Source organism: Gigantopelta aegis, chromosome 1, assembly GCF_016097555.1.
Source record: "Gigantopelta aegis isolate Gae_Host chromosome 1, Gae_host_genome, whole genome shotgun sequence".
NCBI classification, from domain to species: domain Eukaryota; kingdom Metazoa; phylum Mollusca; class Gastropoda; order Neomphalida; family Peltospiridae; genus Gigantopelta; species Gigantopelta aegis.
Window position 1 is genome coordinate 10,731,882 of NC_054699.1, and position 16,362 is coordinate 10,748,243.

At 40.2% G+C, this 16,362-nt stretch overlaps 2 protein-coding genes across 2 annotated transcripts in view; both read left to right on the top strand.

The window, feature by feature from the left end:
* The window catches only part of LOC121370695 (leucine-rich repeat-containing protein 4B-like), a 10,588-nt gene extending 766 nt beyond the window's left edge, over positions 1 to 9,822 (top strand). The window contains exon 2 of the mRNA XM_041496108.1: positions 9,265 to 9,822. Coding sequence (XP_041352042.1) covers positions 9,265 to 9,822 — 558 coding nt within the window. The remainder of the gene's footprint in view (positions 1 to 9,264) is intronic.
* A 149-nt stretch (positions 9,823 to 9,971) lies between these two features.
* On the top strand, positions 9,972 to 13,784 carry LOC121367974 (toll-like receptor 2 type-2). Its single transcript, XM_041492858.1, has 2 exons — positions 9,972 to 11,427; positions 11,463 to 13,784. The coding sequence occupies exons 1-2, from the start codon at positions 9,972 to 9,974 to the stop codon at positions 11,813 to 11,815; spliced, it is 1,809 nt and encodes a 602-aa protein (XP_041348792.1). The 3' UTR covers positions 11,816 to 13,784.
* Positions 13,785 to 16,362: the final 2,578 nt, after the last annotated feature.

The window sequence follows — 16,362 nt, forward strand, 5'->3', positions numbered from 1 at the left end:
CCCACACGTATGATAATTGAGAAACGCTAACACACACGTGCGATAATGGAGAAACGCTTCCAGGGGAACTTAATTAATAAAGGAATTACAACACTATTCCTAACTGGTTAATTTTTAATTAACCCTAACTACTCATTCAATAACCTTGTAATACAGAATTAATACTGGTACCTATCACAATAAAGACAATAACCTACAGTTTGCCTAGGTCCTCTAGGATGACTGGCTAAGCTTTATATATATATATATCAGAACGGTGAGCCTACAGAATACTGCGTCAGATGACCGGCAGCACCGTCTAAATAATATTGGTATAATACAGTATTAAAATATTTAAAGTCACATCAATCACATCAAGGTTATATACAGAGCAGAAATAATATATTTACCAAAGTCCGGACGGACAACGTTCCCCCGGGATACCTTCCTATCGTTCTTCTAGATATCTCTAAACCCTAGCTATTTATTCAAAACTCTCAGAGACAGCGAATATCGCCTGGGGGTACATCGCGGCACCGAATCCCTACAAGTGCTATTTCCACCGCGACCAAGCAGTATTTTTCCCCTCAGATCGTCAGACTTAATGTCGCCGATCGTCGCCAAATCACGGTTGTAAAAACCGCACTCGCAGAGGTATTACGTAACTACTCGCCACATGGCCTCCGCACTTGGCTGGGTGTGTAGTAGAAAAGCTGGATGACCGTCGCGCAAAGGTATCACGTAACAAGTTGCCCACCTGGGCTAAGTGCATTTGGAACTGCACACGGCCTTCTAAAACAATTAATATCGCCACAGGCGAAAAGATATTAAGAGCATGTACCGTCACACACCCCCACCTCAAAAAGGATATTTCCTCTACTCTAGGAATAGGGAAATATACTACATTAAAACAAAAGGTGCGTTAATCGACGCATCCGGGCATTTATAACACATGTAATAATAAGATAACTACCAGTAATCACACTGAGTCTCTGAGTCCCTGGTATACAAATATAATATATATAAAAACAAAACAGAAATCAAGAATGTCAACACATTATCATAACGTTCAACTTCGGGACAGGGCATCAGCGATTACATTGGATGTGCCCTTGATATGTTCAATGGTAATTGGGTATTCTTGCAGGAGAAGACTCCATCTCAAAACTCTCTGGTTGGTGGCTTTCATTCTGTGAATGAAGGTAAGCGGATTATGATCAGTAAAGACCACCACTTGATGCACTGCCGATTTCACGTAGATCTGAAAATGCTTCAGAGCTTGTACCATGGCCAAAGCTTCCTTCTCTATAGTGGAATAGTTCACCTGGTGTTTGTCAAATTTTTGGAGAAGAAACTTACAGGATGGTCCAGGCCATTTTCGTCTTCTTGGAACAGCACAGCTCCGGCTCCCACGTCACTGGCATCCACAGCTAGCTTGAACGGCATTCGGTTGTCTGGCGCTGCCATCACGGGAGACGAGGAGAGCATCTGCTTGAGACGGTTGAATGACTTCTCGCATTCATCTGACCACTGGAAGTTCGTTTCCTTCTTTTTCAGTGTCGCACGTTTTCCAGGTTTTCTCCGATAGGCATGCTGTCGAATCGGTGTAGCGTTGGGTTCCAAGCGCACATCCTGGATTAAGGTATTGGTAACCGTTGGAAGGTCCTGACAAATGGAAACATTGTCTTGTATCAGCGTAGTCAACTTTGCTCGCTGGGGGTTCAAGTCTGCTAGAATCTGGCTGTTGGTTAATTTTCTCTCTGCAGTCTTGACGTCATCACAGGAAATTGAGTGACTCTCAATTTGGACCGGTATCACTGGAACTATCGGCAGTCTGTCAAAATAACCTTTTAGCAAATTGATGTGACAATACCTACTTTTCCTAACCCTATCAGGAGTGTTTATCACATACCCTGTCTCATTAACCCGTTTGTGCACAACAAAGGGCCCGAAATACCTGTTCTGCAATGAACCCCGTTTAATGGGAAGGTACAGCAGCACCTTATCCCCTGGTTTAAATTCCCGACTCCTAGCCTTCCTATCAAACACTGATTTTATTTTGCTCTGAGCATGGCTCAGTTGCTTCCTAGCCTTCCTATCTCTATCTGTCTTATTCATTAATACTCCCTTGTCCATATCATAACCTGACATTTGATCCTCCATCTCACCCTCAGTTAACAATGTAGTGCGAGCTGCCAACAAATTTGGATCAGCCCCCTGCTTTAGAATTAACTCTTGTCTATTACAAGGTAAATCCCCTCTATCAAACACAACTGGTTCAATTCCCCTCTGCGGGAGATCAACAGGTTCCACCACATTTAATTCCTCAGTTGACTTATCTACCATTTTACTGATAACCTCATCCACTCCAATTTCATGGCTCACACATGTATCAGACAAATCACAAATATCCTCTGGGTCTCGTTCTAACCTACTGGCCATAGCCCTAGTCATTACACACGCAGGATATCTAATCTCATCAAACTCACTCTCTCCTACTCGAAAAGGGCTGTCTTTAATTAACAACTGGTCACATTTCGGCTGACAACACTGACTAGTCAAATCATTTCCCAACAAAACTCCTATGTTTTCAATGGGCAAGTCCTTCACAACACCCATAACGACTGGTCCCGTCACAAACTTCGAACACAAGAAAACCTTATGTAACCGGACAACCATTTTTTCTCCAGTAACTGAGGTTAAGGCCAAACTACGTCCTGTATCTGAATTTTCAATACCAGCTAAACACTTTGACGTTATAAGCGACATATTACACCCGGTATCTCGATAGATTGATATTGCCTTAGGACTCAATTCTTGTTTCACATCACAAACCATACCAGTGGACACATACGGGTTTACTTTCTCTGCCATAGGACTAACCATTAACTCTCTCGCTAGCGGAGCTGACCTCACTAAACCGACCACTTGCGCATTATCGCGTTTCCTTTTAAAACAGTCCCCAACAAGATGGTTATCCTTTTTACAGTAACTGCAATGTGGACGAAAAGTTCGTGCATTGGCTGATAATGCAGGCTTATCCTTACTTTGCCCACCAGGTGCATTCCTTGCCTGACTCTCCCCGATAGTTATTTTCCCGGGAAAAACCTGGCTGAAATTTCTTCTTATCACCCTGTTGTATAGAGCTACCCTGTACTGCCTGAGCTTTGTGTATTAACACGTAGTCATCTGCCACTATGCCTGCCTCCTCTATCCTTTTGACATCACGATCCTCTAAATGAATACGTAAGCTAACTGGTAATCCATTTTTAATGTCCTGTAAGATCAACAACTCCCGTAACTCTGTATATGACTCTACCTGATGAGACACCACCTATTTATCAAACATCCCTGCTTTCTTAGCCACAAACTCACTATAAGACTGACCCTGCGTTTTTCTCAACTCGCTATACCGTAAACGATAATCCTCAGGTCGTAATTCATACGCCCTCAACACTGCCGCCTTAACTAGGTCGTACTGACTTGCTCGCTCATCACTCATTGAATTATAAGCTACACTAGCCTTCCCCTTAAACTTAGACACGGCTAACAATGTCCACTTAGACTGCGGCCAATTTAGCTGCTTAGCGGCCCGTTCAAAAAGTTGGAAGAACATATCTACCTCCTGGTCATCAAATACAGGCACTGATCTATAAGCCTCCGACATGTTAAAACCATTTCCTGCCTCTCGTCTAACTTCTTCAGTATTCAACTTTAACTCATGTTCCACTTTTAATTTTTCTAACTGGAATTCTCTATCCCTCTCTTCTCTTTCTCTCTCTCTCTCTCTCTCTCTCTCTCTATCCCTATGTCTATCTTCTCTATCTCTCTCCCTCTCCCTCTCTCTATCTTCTCTATCCCTATCTTCTTTCTCTCTATCTCTATGTCTATCTTCTCTATCTCTCTCTTCTCTTTCTCTCTCTCTCTCTCTCTCCCTCTCTTTATCTTCTCTATCCCTCTCTTCTTTCTCTCTATCCCTCTCTTCTTTCTTTCTATCCCTCTCTTCTTTCTCTCTATCCCTCTCTCTATCTAATGCACGTTCTTCTCTTTCGTACTCAAGCTTTTTAAAAGCTAATTGTTGTTCCACACTTAACTCATTTATCTCTATCTCTGGAACAATCTCACTTTCTTCCATTACAGGACTATCACCAAAAACTTCCTGGATAATAATTGTCCTTATATCTCCTAAGGTTTTAGCTGATGTTAAATCAATTTCTCGCTCACCCGCGATTTCAACTAACTCGGCCTTACGTGCTCGCTTAATCTCCACTACACTGAGCGTAGGCCTATCCAGCAAATTCTTATCCATGTTTAGATATGACGCACTTAATATTAATTAATTTTCTAGTGAACAACGTTGCTACTTCTAGTTAATTTGTAAAAATAATTTATAAAGCCCCCATTTACAAACAATACTTTTTTAAATATGCATGTCCCGTTTCAGATCCCGGACGAGCGCCCCAATTTTCTACTCCTGTCACGGGGATTCTATAATACCCGTAACTGAATAAAACACGATTATCCAAATATCTCTCCTAACTGTATATCTATTAGATCTCTCTGTAGCAGGCAGTTATACCCGCTGTGGCTCGTCTCTAGGTATGATCAGAGATAAGATCTTATATAAAGTATATATTATTATAGCACGTTTAGTTCACTAGAAAACACAACAAAAACACAATACACTTTGGAATCTGTATTAACCTACGCTGACAATGTACTGCCGCAGTAATTAATTAATAACAACAATAATAACAACCCAGAACTGATCACTTAATTAGTTAATCTCTAGGTGTCTAGTTTACACAATATGTTAATCACTTCACCGTGACACAACACCCACAAGTGTGATAATTGAGAAACGCTAACACACACACGTGCGATAATGGAGAAACGCTTCCAGGGGAACTTAATTAATAAAGGAATTACAACACTATTCCTAACTGGTTAATTTTTAATTAACCCTAACTACTCATTCAATAACCTTGTAATACAGAATTAATACTGGTACCTAACACAATAAAGACAATAACCTACAGTTTACCTAGGTCCTCTAGGATGACTGGCTAAGCTTTATATATATATATATCAGAACGGTGAGCCTACAGAATACTGCGTCAGATGACCGGCAGCACCGTCTAAATAATATTGGTATAATACAGTATTAAAATATTTAAAGTCACATCAATCACATCAAGGTTATACACAGAGCAGAAATAATATATTTACCAAAGTCCGGATGGACAACGTTCCCCCGGGATACCTTCGTATCGTTCTCCTAGATATCTCTAAACCCTAGCTATTTATTCAAAACTCTCAGAGACAGCGAATATCGCCTGGGGGTACATCGCGGCACCGAATCCCTACAATTGCTATTTCCACCGCGACCAAGCGGTATTTTTTTCCTCAGATCGTCAGACTTAATGTCGCCGATCGTCGCCAAATCACGGTTGTAAAAACCGCACTCGCGGAGGTATTACGCAACTACTCGCCACATGGCCTCCGCACTTGGCTGGGTGTGTATTAGAACAGCTCGATGACCGTCGCGCAAAGGTATCACGTAACAAGTTGCCCACCTGGGCTAAGTGCATTTGGAACTGCACACGGCCTTCTAAAACAATTAATATCGCCACAGTCGAAAAGATATTAAAAGCATGTACCGTCACAATGTTATTTAGTCGTGATTCATTGAAGCGATTCACTGAAGTGTAATGCGATTCATTATTTTATTTCATGTCTAGCACAGCGTTGGTTTAATGTATACTGTTATTATACCGGGGTTATAGAACGTCCTCGACCATTCCTTATTTACCCGACGACTGCTATTTAATACTTGTTAACAATGCACCCTTCCGACACAGTAGCCCAGTAGTAAAACGCTCGCCTGATCACCATCAATGGGCCAACTGGGCTATTTCTCGTTCCATGTCATGGTATGTGCTAACCTGTATATGCATATAAAAGATCCCTTGCTACTAATGAAAAAAAAAAAATGTAGCGGGTTTCCTTTCTAAGACATATAATATGCTATAATTACCAAATATTTCACATCCAATAGCCGACGTGCTCTAGTGGTGTCGTTAAGTAACTCACATCACATTTTATTTCGTCTGCACCATTTGATTTCAACCGACCCGAACTGAAACATGTTCGCCAGTGTATCATTGACACACCAGAATCCAAAACCGTTCTGACTTGTGAATGGCGGGACGTAGCCCAGTGAATTGAGACCAAAACCGTTCTGACCCGTGAGGGGCGGGATGCAGCCCAGTGAACTTAGACCAAAACCGTTCTGACCTGTCAGGGGCGGGACGCAGCCCAGTGAATTGAGACCAAAACCGTTCTGAACCGTTAGGGGCGGGACGCAGCCCAGTGAATTCAGATCAAAACCGTTCCGACCCATGAGGGGCAGGACGCAGCCCAGTGAATTGAGACCAAACCCGTTCTGACCCGTGAGCGGCGAGACGCAGCCCAGTGAATTGAGACCAAAACCGTTCGGACCCGTGAGGGGCGAGACGCAGCCCAGTAAATTGAGACCAAAACCATTCGGACCGGTTAGGGGCGAGACGCATCCCAGTCAATTGAGATCAAAACCGTTCTGACCTGTGAGCGGCGGGACGCAGGCCATTGAATTGATATCAAAACCGTTCTAACCCGTGAGGGGCGGGACGCAGCCCAATGAATTGAGACCAAAAACGTTCTGACCCATGAGGGGCGGGACGCAACCAGTGAATTGAGATCAAAACGGGCCGACACGGTTTGATACTCGTGTTTCCTGTGTCATGACCCGTATCCTATCCGGATCAAATCGCACTGATTCGTTTTAAAGTTTGGTGTGTCACAACCCGTATCCTATCCGGATCAAAACGCACCGATTCGTTTTAAAGTTTGGTATGTCACAACCCGTATCCTATCCGGATCAAAACACACTGAATTGTTCTAAAATTTGGTGTGTCACGACCCGTATCCTATTCGGATCAAAACGCACTGATTCGTTTTAAAGTTTAGTGCGTCAACGGTAAACGTTGATACGTTTTAATGCCTTCTGATCCGCATTGCGTTTCGCCGATGACACATCGCTGCTACATGCGGATGAATTCCGGGTTTGGTCCGAGACACACCAAATACACTTAGTTATTTATTTTCGCGCTTATATCAAATTAATGTCCAAACACACTCTCCTGTAAGGAAGCTGGACGGAAGCCGCTCGACTGATGCGTGGTCGGTGTGGGATCGATCCCCGTCGGTGGGCCCATTGGTCTATTTCCCATCCAGTGCACCACGACTGGTATAACAAAGGCCGTGGTATGTGCTAGCCTGTCGGCGGGATGGTCCATTAAAAGATCCCTTGCTGCTAACAGAAAAGTGTAGTGGGTTTCCTCTCGAAGACTATATGCCAAAATTACCAAATGATTGACATTCAATAGCCGATGATTAATAAATCAATATGCTCTAGTGGTGTCGTTAAACAAAACAAACTTTAATTTTAACTCTCCTGGAAACAGACATACAGATCAGCTATATAGTCTGTCAGTTCAGGTTAATCGTTAATGAGCGAGAAGTCGGTGTACTGTCCTTACACCTACCTATATGGGCTGTTAGTTCAGGTTAATCGTTAATGAGCGAGAAGTCGGTGTACTGTCCTTACACCTACCTTATGTGTAGTTCACTGTCCTTACACGGTGTACCTTACACCTATACATGGGCTGTTAGTTCAGGTTAATCGTTAATGAGCGAGAAGTCGGTGTACTGTCCTTACACCTACCTATATGGGCTGTTAGTTCAGGTTAATCGTTAATGAGCGAGAAGTCGGTGTACTGTCCTTACACCTACCTATATGGGCTGTTAGTTCAGGTTAATCGTTAGTGAGCGAGAAGTCGGTGTACTGTCCTTACACCTACCTATATGGGCTGTTAGTTCAGGTTAATCGTTTCTGAGCGAGATGTCTTACCCTTACACTTACTCACTGAGTTGATAAAACTAGCTCTGGGTGGGAGTCGGTACGGGGATGCGAACCAAGTTCCAACCAGTTTTAAGTCCGACTGCCTGTCGACTACACTGCCGAGACCGGTATACACTTGCGAGGGATCGCGGTTTGGGTAATTCCAATAGCAAATGACGTCACACGTTTTACATGTTTGTGTTGGGACACTGGAAGTTAGTCCTCACGCCGAACACAAAATGAAAAATCGAAGATGCTCATGGCTCATTGTGCTCACGGTGTGTCCTTCCCTTGCAGCACTATTATGCAAAAACAAACAAGGAAATAAACAAACAAACAAAAACACAAAAAAGGACAACAACAACCAAACTATAATTTTCTATTTGATCAAACGAGGTATTTAATGCCGCCATTTTGAAAATGGATCATCACACGACTTATACCATGTGAGTGGCGGAACGTAAACCAGAGGTAAACGCTCGCCTGATGCGCGGTCGGTCTAGGATCGATCCCTGTCAGTGGGCTTATTGAGCTAGTTCTCGTTCTAGCCAGTGCACCACAATTGGCATATCAAATACCGTGATATGTAGTATCTTGCCTATTGGATGGTATATATAAAATAGCCCTTGCTACTAACAGAAAAATGTAGCGGGTTTCCTCTCTACGACTAAATGTCAAAATAGCCAAATGTTTGACATCCAATAGCCAATGATTAATAAATCAATGTGCGCCAGTGGTATCGTTAAACAAAACATTTGTTTTTCTGCACCATGTGATGTAAACCGACCCGAACTGAATCGTATTCGCCAATGTGCCGTTGTCATACCAGAATCCCAAACCGAACTGAATCGTATTCGCCACTGTACCATTGTCATACCAGAATCCCAAACCGAACTGAACCGTATTCGCCAATGTACCATTGTCATACCATAATCCAAAACCGAACTGAATCGTATTCTCCAATGTACCGTTGTCATACCGGAATCCAAAACCGAACTGTATCATATTCTTCAATGTACCGCTGCCATACCAGAATCCCAAAAACCGAACTGAATCGTATTCGCCAATGTACCGCTGTCCTACCAGAATCCCAAACCGAACTGACCCGTAAGCGTGCTGCTCAGTCCACATACGTATGCAAATTGAGACCAACATGGATTGATACGGTTTGGTACCCATATTTGGTCTGTCACGACCCGTATCCTATTCGGATCAAAACACACTGATACGTTTTAAAGATCAGTGTGTCAACGGCTTCTGTCTCTCTTTGTGTATGTGTGTACGTGCACACGTGCTTGTATGCAATACCATTTTGTTTGTTTCTTCAATTGTTTTTCTTTCAGGTAATGACTTTATCCTTACTTCCACTGATCTGTTTGATGGACACGAGAGGATCAGCTAGCACGGTTGTTCCATGTAACATCTACAACTCCTCGCAGCATGGTGGACTTTCCGCAGACTGCACCCACCGAAACCTTACAAGAGTTCCCTCAAGTTTACCATCTGACATTGTTTTCCTAGATATCAGTGATAATGAATTTGAAGTATTGGAAAATTTTGGTTTTAAAAGATTTTCAAAACTGAAGCATTTAATAGCGGCACGTAATCAATTAAAACTGCTAGAAGTTAAAACATTTCATGGCTGTGTGTCTTTACAAACGCTAGATATGAAATTTAATCAACTCGACTGTAATAACCTGACTTTCCAGACTGGAGTGTTTAAACGACTGACAAATCTTATAACATTGCATATTGAAGGTAATCTAAACACTGTCCTGGGATCTTATCCTGATGAACTGTTCAAACCGCTGCGAAATTTAGAGAACCTGTACATTGATACATTCCACAACACTGTTTTTGACAGTTTAGTTTTCTGCAGCATCTTCGAGTTCTTCAATTAGGACCCAATTGCAATACGTTGCAACTATTTAACAACACGTTTGAAGCGTTTAAAAATTCTAAACTGGAGTCACTTGACCTATATATTTGTTCTTTCAAAGATATAGAACTTAACACGTTTAAACCACTTATTTTCCTTCGCCATCTGATAATGAGGTTTACCACGTCACTTGGAATTCGAAAAGCATTTTTATCATTGCATGGACTCCAACACAGGTCAATGGAGACTATTAATTTTCAAAGAGTTTTACCTTCCTCGTCCATGTCAGCAGAAGCTAAATTACAAGCAACAAAGTTGGAATCACAAGTTTTGCAATATTTGGGGAATATATGCGTCAAGCAGTTAATTGTAGTCGATTGTGCAGTATATTTGATGGATGTTCCAAGTTTAATGGCAACTACGTTCTCAAAGTGTATTGAACATATGGATTTACAGAAAAACCAATTACAGGCTTATGATCAAACTTACTTTGCGACTGTTCTAACCTTCGTTCACCTACGCTATTTAGATTTATCGTTTTCTTCAAACGCGAAACGACTTTCTGTTTGTGAAACTACTACAAAGTCCAGATTCGGTGTTTCGAGTGGAAGGTTCAATTCTAAAAGATCGGCATCTTTACCTTTAATAATACATTTACCACGCAATTTAAGTCATGTAAATATATGCGGCATTAGCACACACTTCGACCGTTGGGACAAACCTGATATAAAGTTTGTAAATGGAGAAGCATTCAACATTCTCAATATGAGTTTCATTGGTTTGACAGATGTTTCTGTGGGAATATCTGGTCTTGAAAACTTACATACTCTGGACTTATCATATAACTTTGATATGAACATTGAACCCAGCTTTCTAGATGCATTTCCAAACATTAGTAAACTTTATTTGGGGGGAAGATCATTGAAAGACAATTACTTGATGGAACATGGAAAAAGGCTTTTTCAGCATTTGGAAAGATTAAGCGTGCTAGATATATCACACAATGACTTGAATATACTGCCAAGAGATATATTAAAAAGTAACCCCCAAATCAAAGTGATTAATTTAGGAAATAATAAATTTCAAACATTTCCCATTGATACCAAAACTACGCCGTCCCTTTCGACACTGGATCTTTCTGATAATTCTCTGAGTGAATTGGATGCTGCTACGACGGCAGCTTTAGACAAGATGGTAGATCGAGATTCTAAAAAAGGTTTATCTCTGATGTTAGAAAATAACCTCATGTTCTGTGGATGTAGCAGTCAGAGGTTCATTCTATGGCTGTTTGAAACTCCGGTGCAACTGGACAATGGTAGAAACTACAAATGCATATCTGAAAATGGCTCTGTTACAACTACACGTGATATCTACAATCGTTTTGAACAAGAATGGCGGTCTTGTGTTGGCCCGTTTTGGCTTTTTCTGGCTATAATAGGATTAATTATGCAAGCGGCAACTATTTTGTGTATTATCTTAGTAATGAAATTCAAATCAAGAATTATTAGTTTTTTTCTGAGGATCTTTGGAGCTCCCTTACGCTTACCACATCGTCGTGATTTTCCTTACCACGCGTTTATATGTTACACACAGTCGGCCGAGCAGTTCGTTTGGTATGACATGGTAAGAAATCGAGAAGAAAAGAAGAAAAATGGAAAGAAGAACGGAATTTGAGACTTTATTTACGCGATCGAGAGATTCTTCCAGGTGACGAGATGGTTGACGGGATCATGCAGGGGATAATGGAAAGCTGGAAAACTGTGTTTGTGTTAACACAGAATGTTGATGAAGACCAGTGGATGACTTTCGCAGTGAAAGCTGGCGTCTATAATATAACCGATCTAAGAACTGACCGTGTGCTGGTGCTGGTGCACAGTGAGTATGATCAACAGATTCCTGATCCCATTTTACGCATTATTGATGAAGACTGCATATTCAGGTATTCACCACAAACTACTGACCGTGATCCGGTCTGGAATGACTTGCACAATGCAATTATCGGCCATGAATACTAACTCGAAAATATCGATAATTTGAATTACAGTATCATCTTATAAGTCCCTGAAGAAATCATATTGAGGTATTCACCAGAAACTGGTGATGATGATTCGACCTGGAATGCCTTGTACAATGCAAATATAGGCTATGCATACCAACCGAAATATATCGATACTTTACCTTGCAGTATCATGTTAAACGTTTCTGCTAAGGCAAAAGACATTAAGTGATGAATTAATGATTAAAACAAAATCACTGTACATTTCATCCATCTAGTTCAGGCTTTATTAAGCAATTCTATGGTATTCGTTCTCAAGGTTTGTGTTTCAAGAATTCATTTCTCTGCAATCTGGAATGTGTTTCAAGAAGTTATATCTCTGGTTTCTAGCTATATTATTTTGATGCTTATTTGAAAATACATGTATAACAATTATACATTAACACCTTTTATAATCGATTGTCACCACCTTTTTGCCTAAGCAGGTTAATATAGCTGCAGTAATAGTGTCTGGTTTCGTTGTAGTATTAGAATGTATGTTTTCTTGTAGACGCACATCAAACGGGGGAGGGGGGGGGGGGGGGGAGAGGTTGATATGTTGCGCAATATGTGCAGCAGCAGTAAAAGTGCCTGGTTTCGTTGTAGTATCAGAATGTATGTTTACTTGTAGACGCGAATCCAGGGGGAGGTTGATGTGTTGCGCAATATGTGCAGCAGCAGTAATAGTGTCTGGTTTCGTTGTTGTAGCAGAATGTATGTTTACTTGTAGGCGCGGATCCAGGGGGATGGTGATGTGTTGCGTAATATGTGCAGCAGCAGTAATAGTGTCTGGTTTCGTTGTTGTAGCAGAATGTATGTTTTCTTGTAGACGCACATCAAAGGGGAGGGTGGTGTGTTGCGGAATATGTGCAGCAGCAGTAATAGTGTCTGTTTTCGTTATAGTATTAGAATGTATGTTTTCTTGTAGACGCACATCATAGGGGGAGGGTGATGTGTTGCGCAATATGTGCAGCAACAGTAATAGTGTTTGTTTTCGTTGTTGTAGCAGAATGTATGTTTAGTTGTAGACGCGTGTCCAGGGGAGGGTTGCACACCCCTCCTGGAAACTTCAATCTACCATGCAAATCCTCTAAATGATGAATGCTTGTATACTTTGGAATACTGTAGGTGCCCTTTTTGGACGTTGGATCTCCTCCCCATAATTGTTCTGTAGCTGCCCTGAGATCCCTTACCTACTTGAATGAATGTCAGTATGAAGACGATAAATTAGTTTCACGATTCAGTTGAAGCAATGTCTTCTAATGATAGGGAAAGGAAGTATGGTTATTTGTACAGGTGGAGTACTATTGTATATTTATTTTATATAGCTGGTATTCGTATTGTAACTGGTTCCATTTCGTTTATAATTGAAATATGTGGATGCATCAGATATGTAACTATTTTTTTAATGTTAACGTACATGTATGTCGTAATAAGATAATATAAGAATGTATAGTTTTAACATATGTTATGTAATAAGTTACTTTTAGCTTATTTGTTTATTTAGGTTTTGTGTTGCTTTGCTAAATTGGTGTAGAACCGTCCTTGTAAAATCAACAGGGTATGTAAATAGATCTTGGTATAATATCAGTTTAGTAGTTTACCCTTATATTTATCTTGTATATTTCAAGTATGTATTGTATAATGTTTAATACAATTGGATAAGTTAATTTGTATCTCTCTTTAAATACTCTAAAGCCAGTAGCCCTAACGTCAATTAGTAAAGAGTGAATATATTTATGTGATTATTTTGATGTTGAATAATATATGCAATTTGTGATTTATTTAACATAATTTCCTTTGAGATATTATTATTTCTAATTTATATAATGCTGTGTATATATTTGGGCTTTATGGTGTTAGATTTAGTAGATATTCTACTGTACTGTATTTATTACAAGGTGTCGCATCATCTCATAATTATCATTGAATAAAAGCTGGTCCCTGTAGTTCCGAGTGCTACAATAAGATCACACGTTACCTTCCATTGATGCATCTAGCAGAGTTAGAAATAAAGAAACTACATAAAGAATAAAATCTGTTTCATACCTTGATCTATACATAGAGATCCACCAACGTTAGTAATAAAGGAAATCTGTTTCATACCTTGATCTATACATGGAGATCCACCAACGTTAGTAATAAAGGAAACTACAGAAAGTATCAAATATGTTTCATACCTTGATCTATACATGGAGATGCACCAACGTTAGTAATAAAGGAAACTACAGAAAGTATAAAATATGTTTCATACCTTGATCTATACATGGAGATGCACCAACGTTAGTAATAAAGGAAACTATAGAAAGAATAAAATATGTATCATACCTTGATCTATACATGGAGAGGCACGAAAGTTAGTAATAAAGAAAACTACAGAAAGTATAAAATCTGTTTCATATCCTGATCTATACATGGAGATCCAGCAAAGTTAGTAATAAAGGAAACTACAGAAAGTATAACATCTGTTTCGTACCTTGATCTATACATGGGGGATCCACCAAAGTTAGTAATAAAGGAAACTACAGAAAGTATAACATCTGTTTCATACCTTGATCTATACATGGGGATCCACCAAAGTTAGTAATAAAGGAAATCTGTTTCATACCTTGATCTATACATGGAGGTCCACCAAAGTTAGTAATAAAGGAAATCTGTTTCATTCCTTGATCTCTACATGGATCATGCCTTTTCATATTTTTGGTGAACGTCCTGTATATTTCAGCTAATGATTAGATAACGGGTGCCACCATTGAGAACCTGATAGTGCATCATGGAAGCAATCACAGCGTTGTCTAAACATTCTTTCGACTCGGCTTTTGATCAGGGAATACGGTTTTGTCATTCAGATTTGTACTGTACTGCATTTGTACTGTAGGCAGGTAGGTACTGGGTTCTCAGCCCGATACCGGCTTCCACCCAGAGCGAGTTTTAAATACTTAATGGGTGGGTCTAAGACCGCCACACTGACTTCTCACTCATTAACAACTGTCCCACTGTCTTGGACAGATAGTTGAGTTTTGTGCCCAGGACAGCGTGCTTGAACCCTAATTGGATATAAGTACGGATATAACTTGAAATGAATTAATGAAATGGACGTCAACATCTGACGTCTGACAAAGAAACCTATAAGTTTGTGTCCCATTTACCAAGTTTCCAAGTTTAACTTTATTACATTACATACATTTAAACTGACAATAAAATAAATATATTTCATATAGTATAAACTTATATTTTTAAAATGTATTAATTTACCATCTCTATTTAATTAAATTGTGTTTCAGAAGTACTATTTGTAAGTTTACATTTATTGGATATACAGTCCTCACTGGCTCATTGTATATTGGTTTAACTTTTAATATAAACTGATGTAGAAGGAAGATATCTATATAACTGTTGGAAATTAACCTGTGAATATTGTTTTTATTATCATTCATCAAAATTCCAAACACGTTTTACACCCATAAAACCATACCCAAGCGGTGATTTTCGGAGATGTCACACAGATTTACAGAAACCGTGAAAACTTTTGTAAAATTCCTATCCGAAATCATTAGACATTAAATCTTTTTTTTTTCCCAGAAATAATTAAAGTTCTAATTAGCTTTAATGAGGCGTTCATATTCATTTATTTGTAATTATTTTCCTGCATAGATCCCCAACTTCAGGCCTGAATAGTCCATCACTTCGCCATGAGTCCTCCTTTTAGGACTTAGTTGGACTTTAAAAATTTTTCGGCCGCGGCTCAAAATTCTTATGTTTATTTTTGTTTGATAAATAGTCCAACGCACTTTACTTTGGTGCCCAATCAATTGCTCAAATCACCTTAAAACCTTTTAGGCCGAGCAGTCAAACAATCTTTGGATTTAAATTCTTAGTCCAGACATGTGTAGAAGTGTAGAATGTTGTTAGGATTTTAGGACTTAGGTCTTTGACCGACCACTAAATTTTTTATTCCAAATTCTGCCCACCTCAAACTTACCCCTCCCCCCTCCTGGCCCGGACTTAGTCACTGGCGAAAGTCAGAGATTAAGCCCGTGACAGGCGTGCGTGAAACCTTCGTGGTATATACGCACGTGTAAAAGCTTTCACTCACTCACTCGCATATATCCAATTAAGGTTCAAGCACGCGGTCCTAGACACACACACGCGCGCGCATTCACACACACACACACACACACACACACACACCTCAATTACCTGAACTGTAGTTCTAGAACAGTGGGTTAATGGTTGGATGCTCATGGTTAGTGAGAGAGAAGTCAGTGTAGTGGATGGGAGACTGTATCGGGCGGCGAACCCAGTAACTATATCATCTAGACCGCTCAGCTGCGAGCATAAGTGGTTCCAATGTACCAAATCAGTTCCTATTGCCGATAATGTTAACGTTTTCTAATAAAACTGATCAAAGCAGCGTGTCAACACACACAGGCAGTACACAAATAAAAACAGTTGTGCTTTATATTTAATCTACCTGAAACAAAATAGGGGGTCAGATTTAGGGGTCCATTTAAGGGATTTTATTTT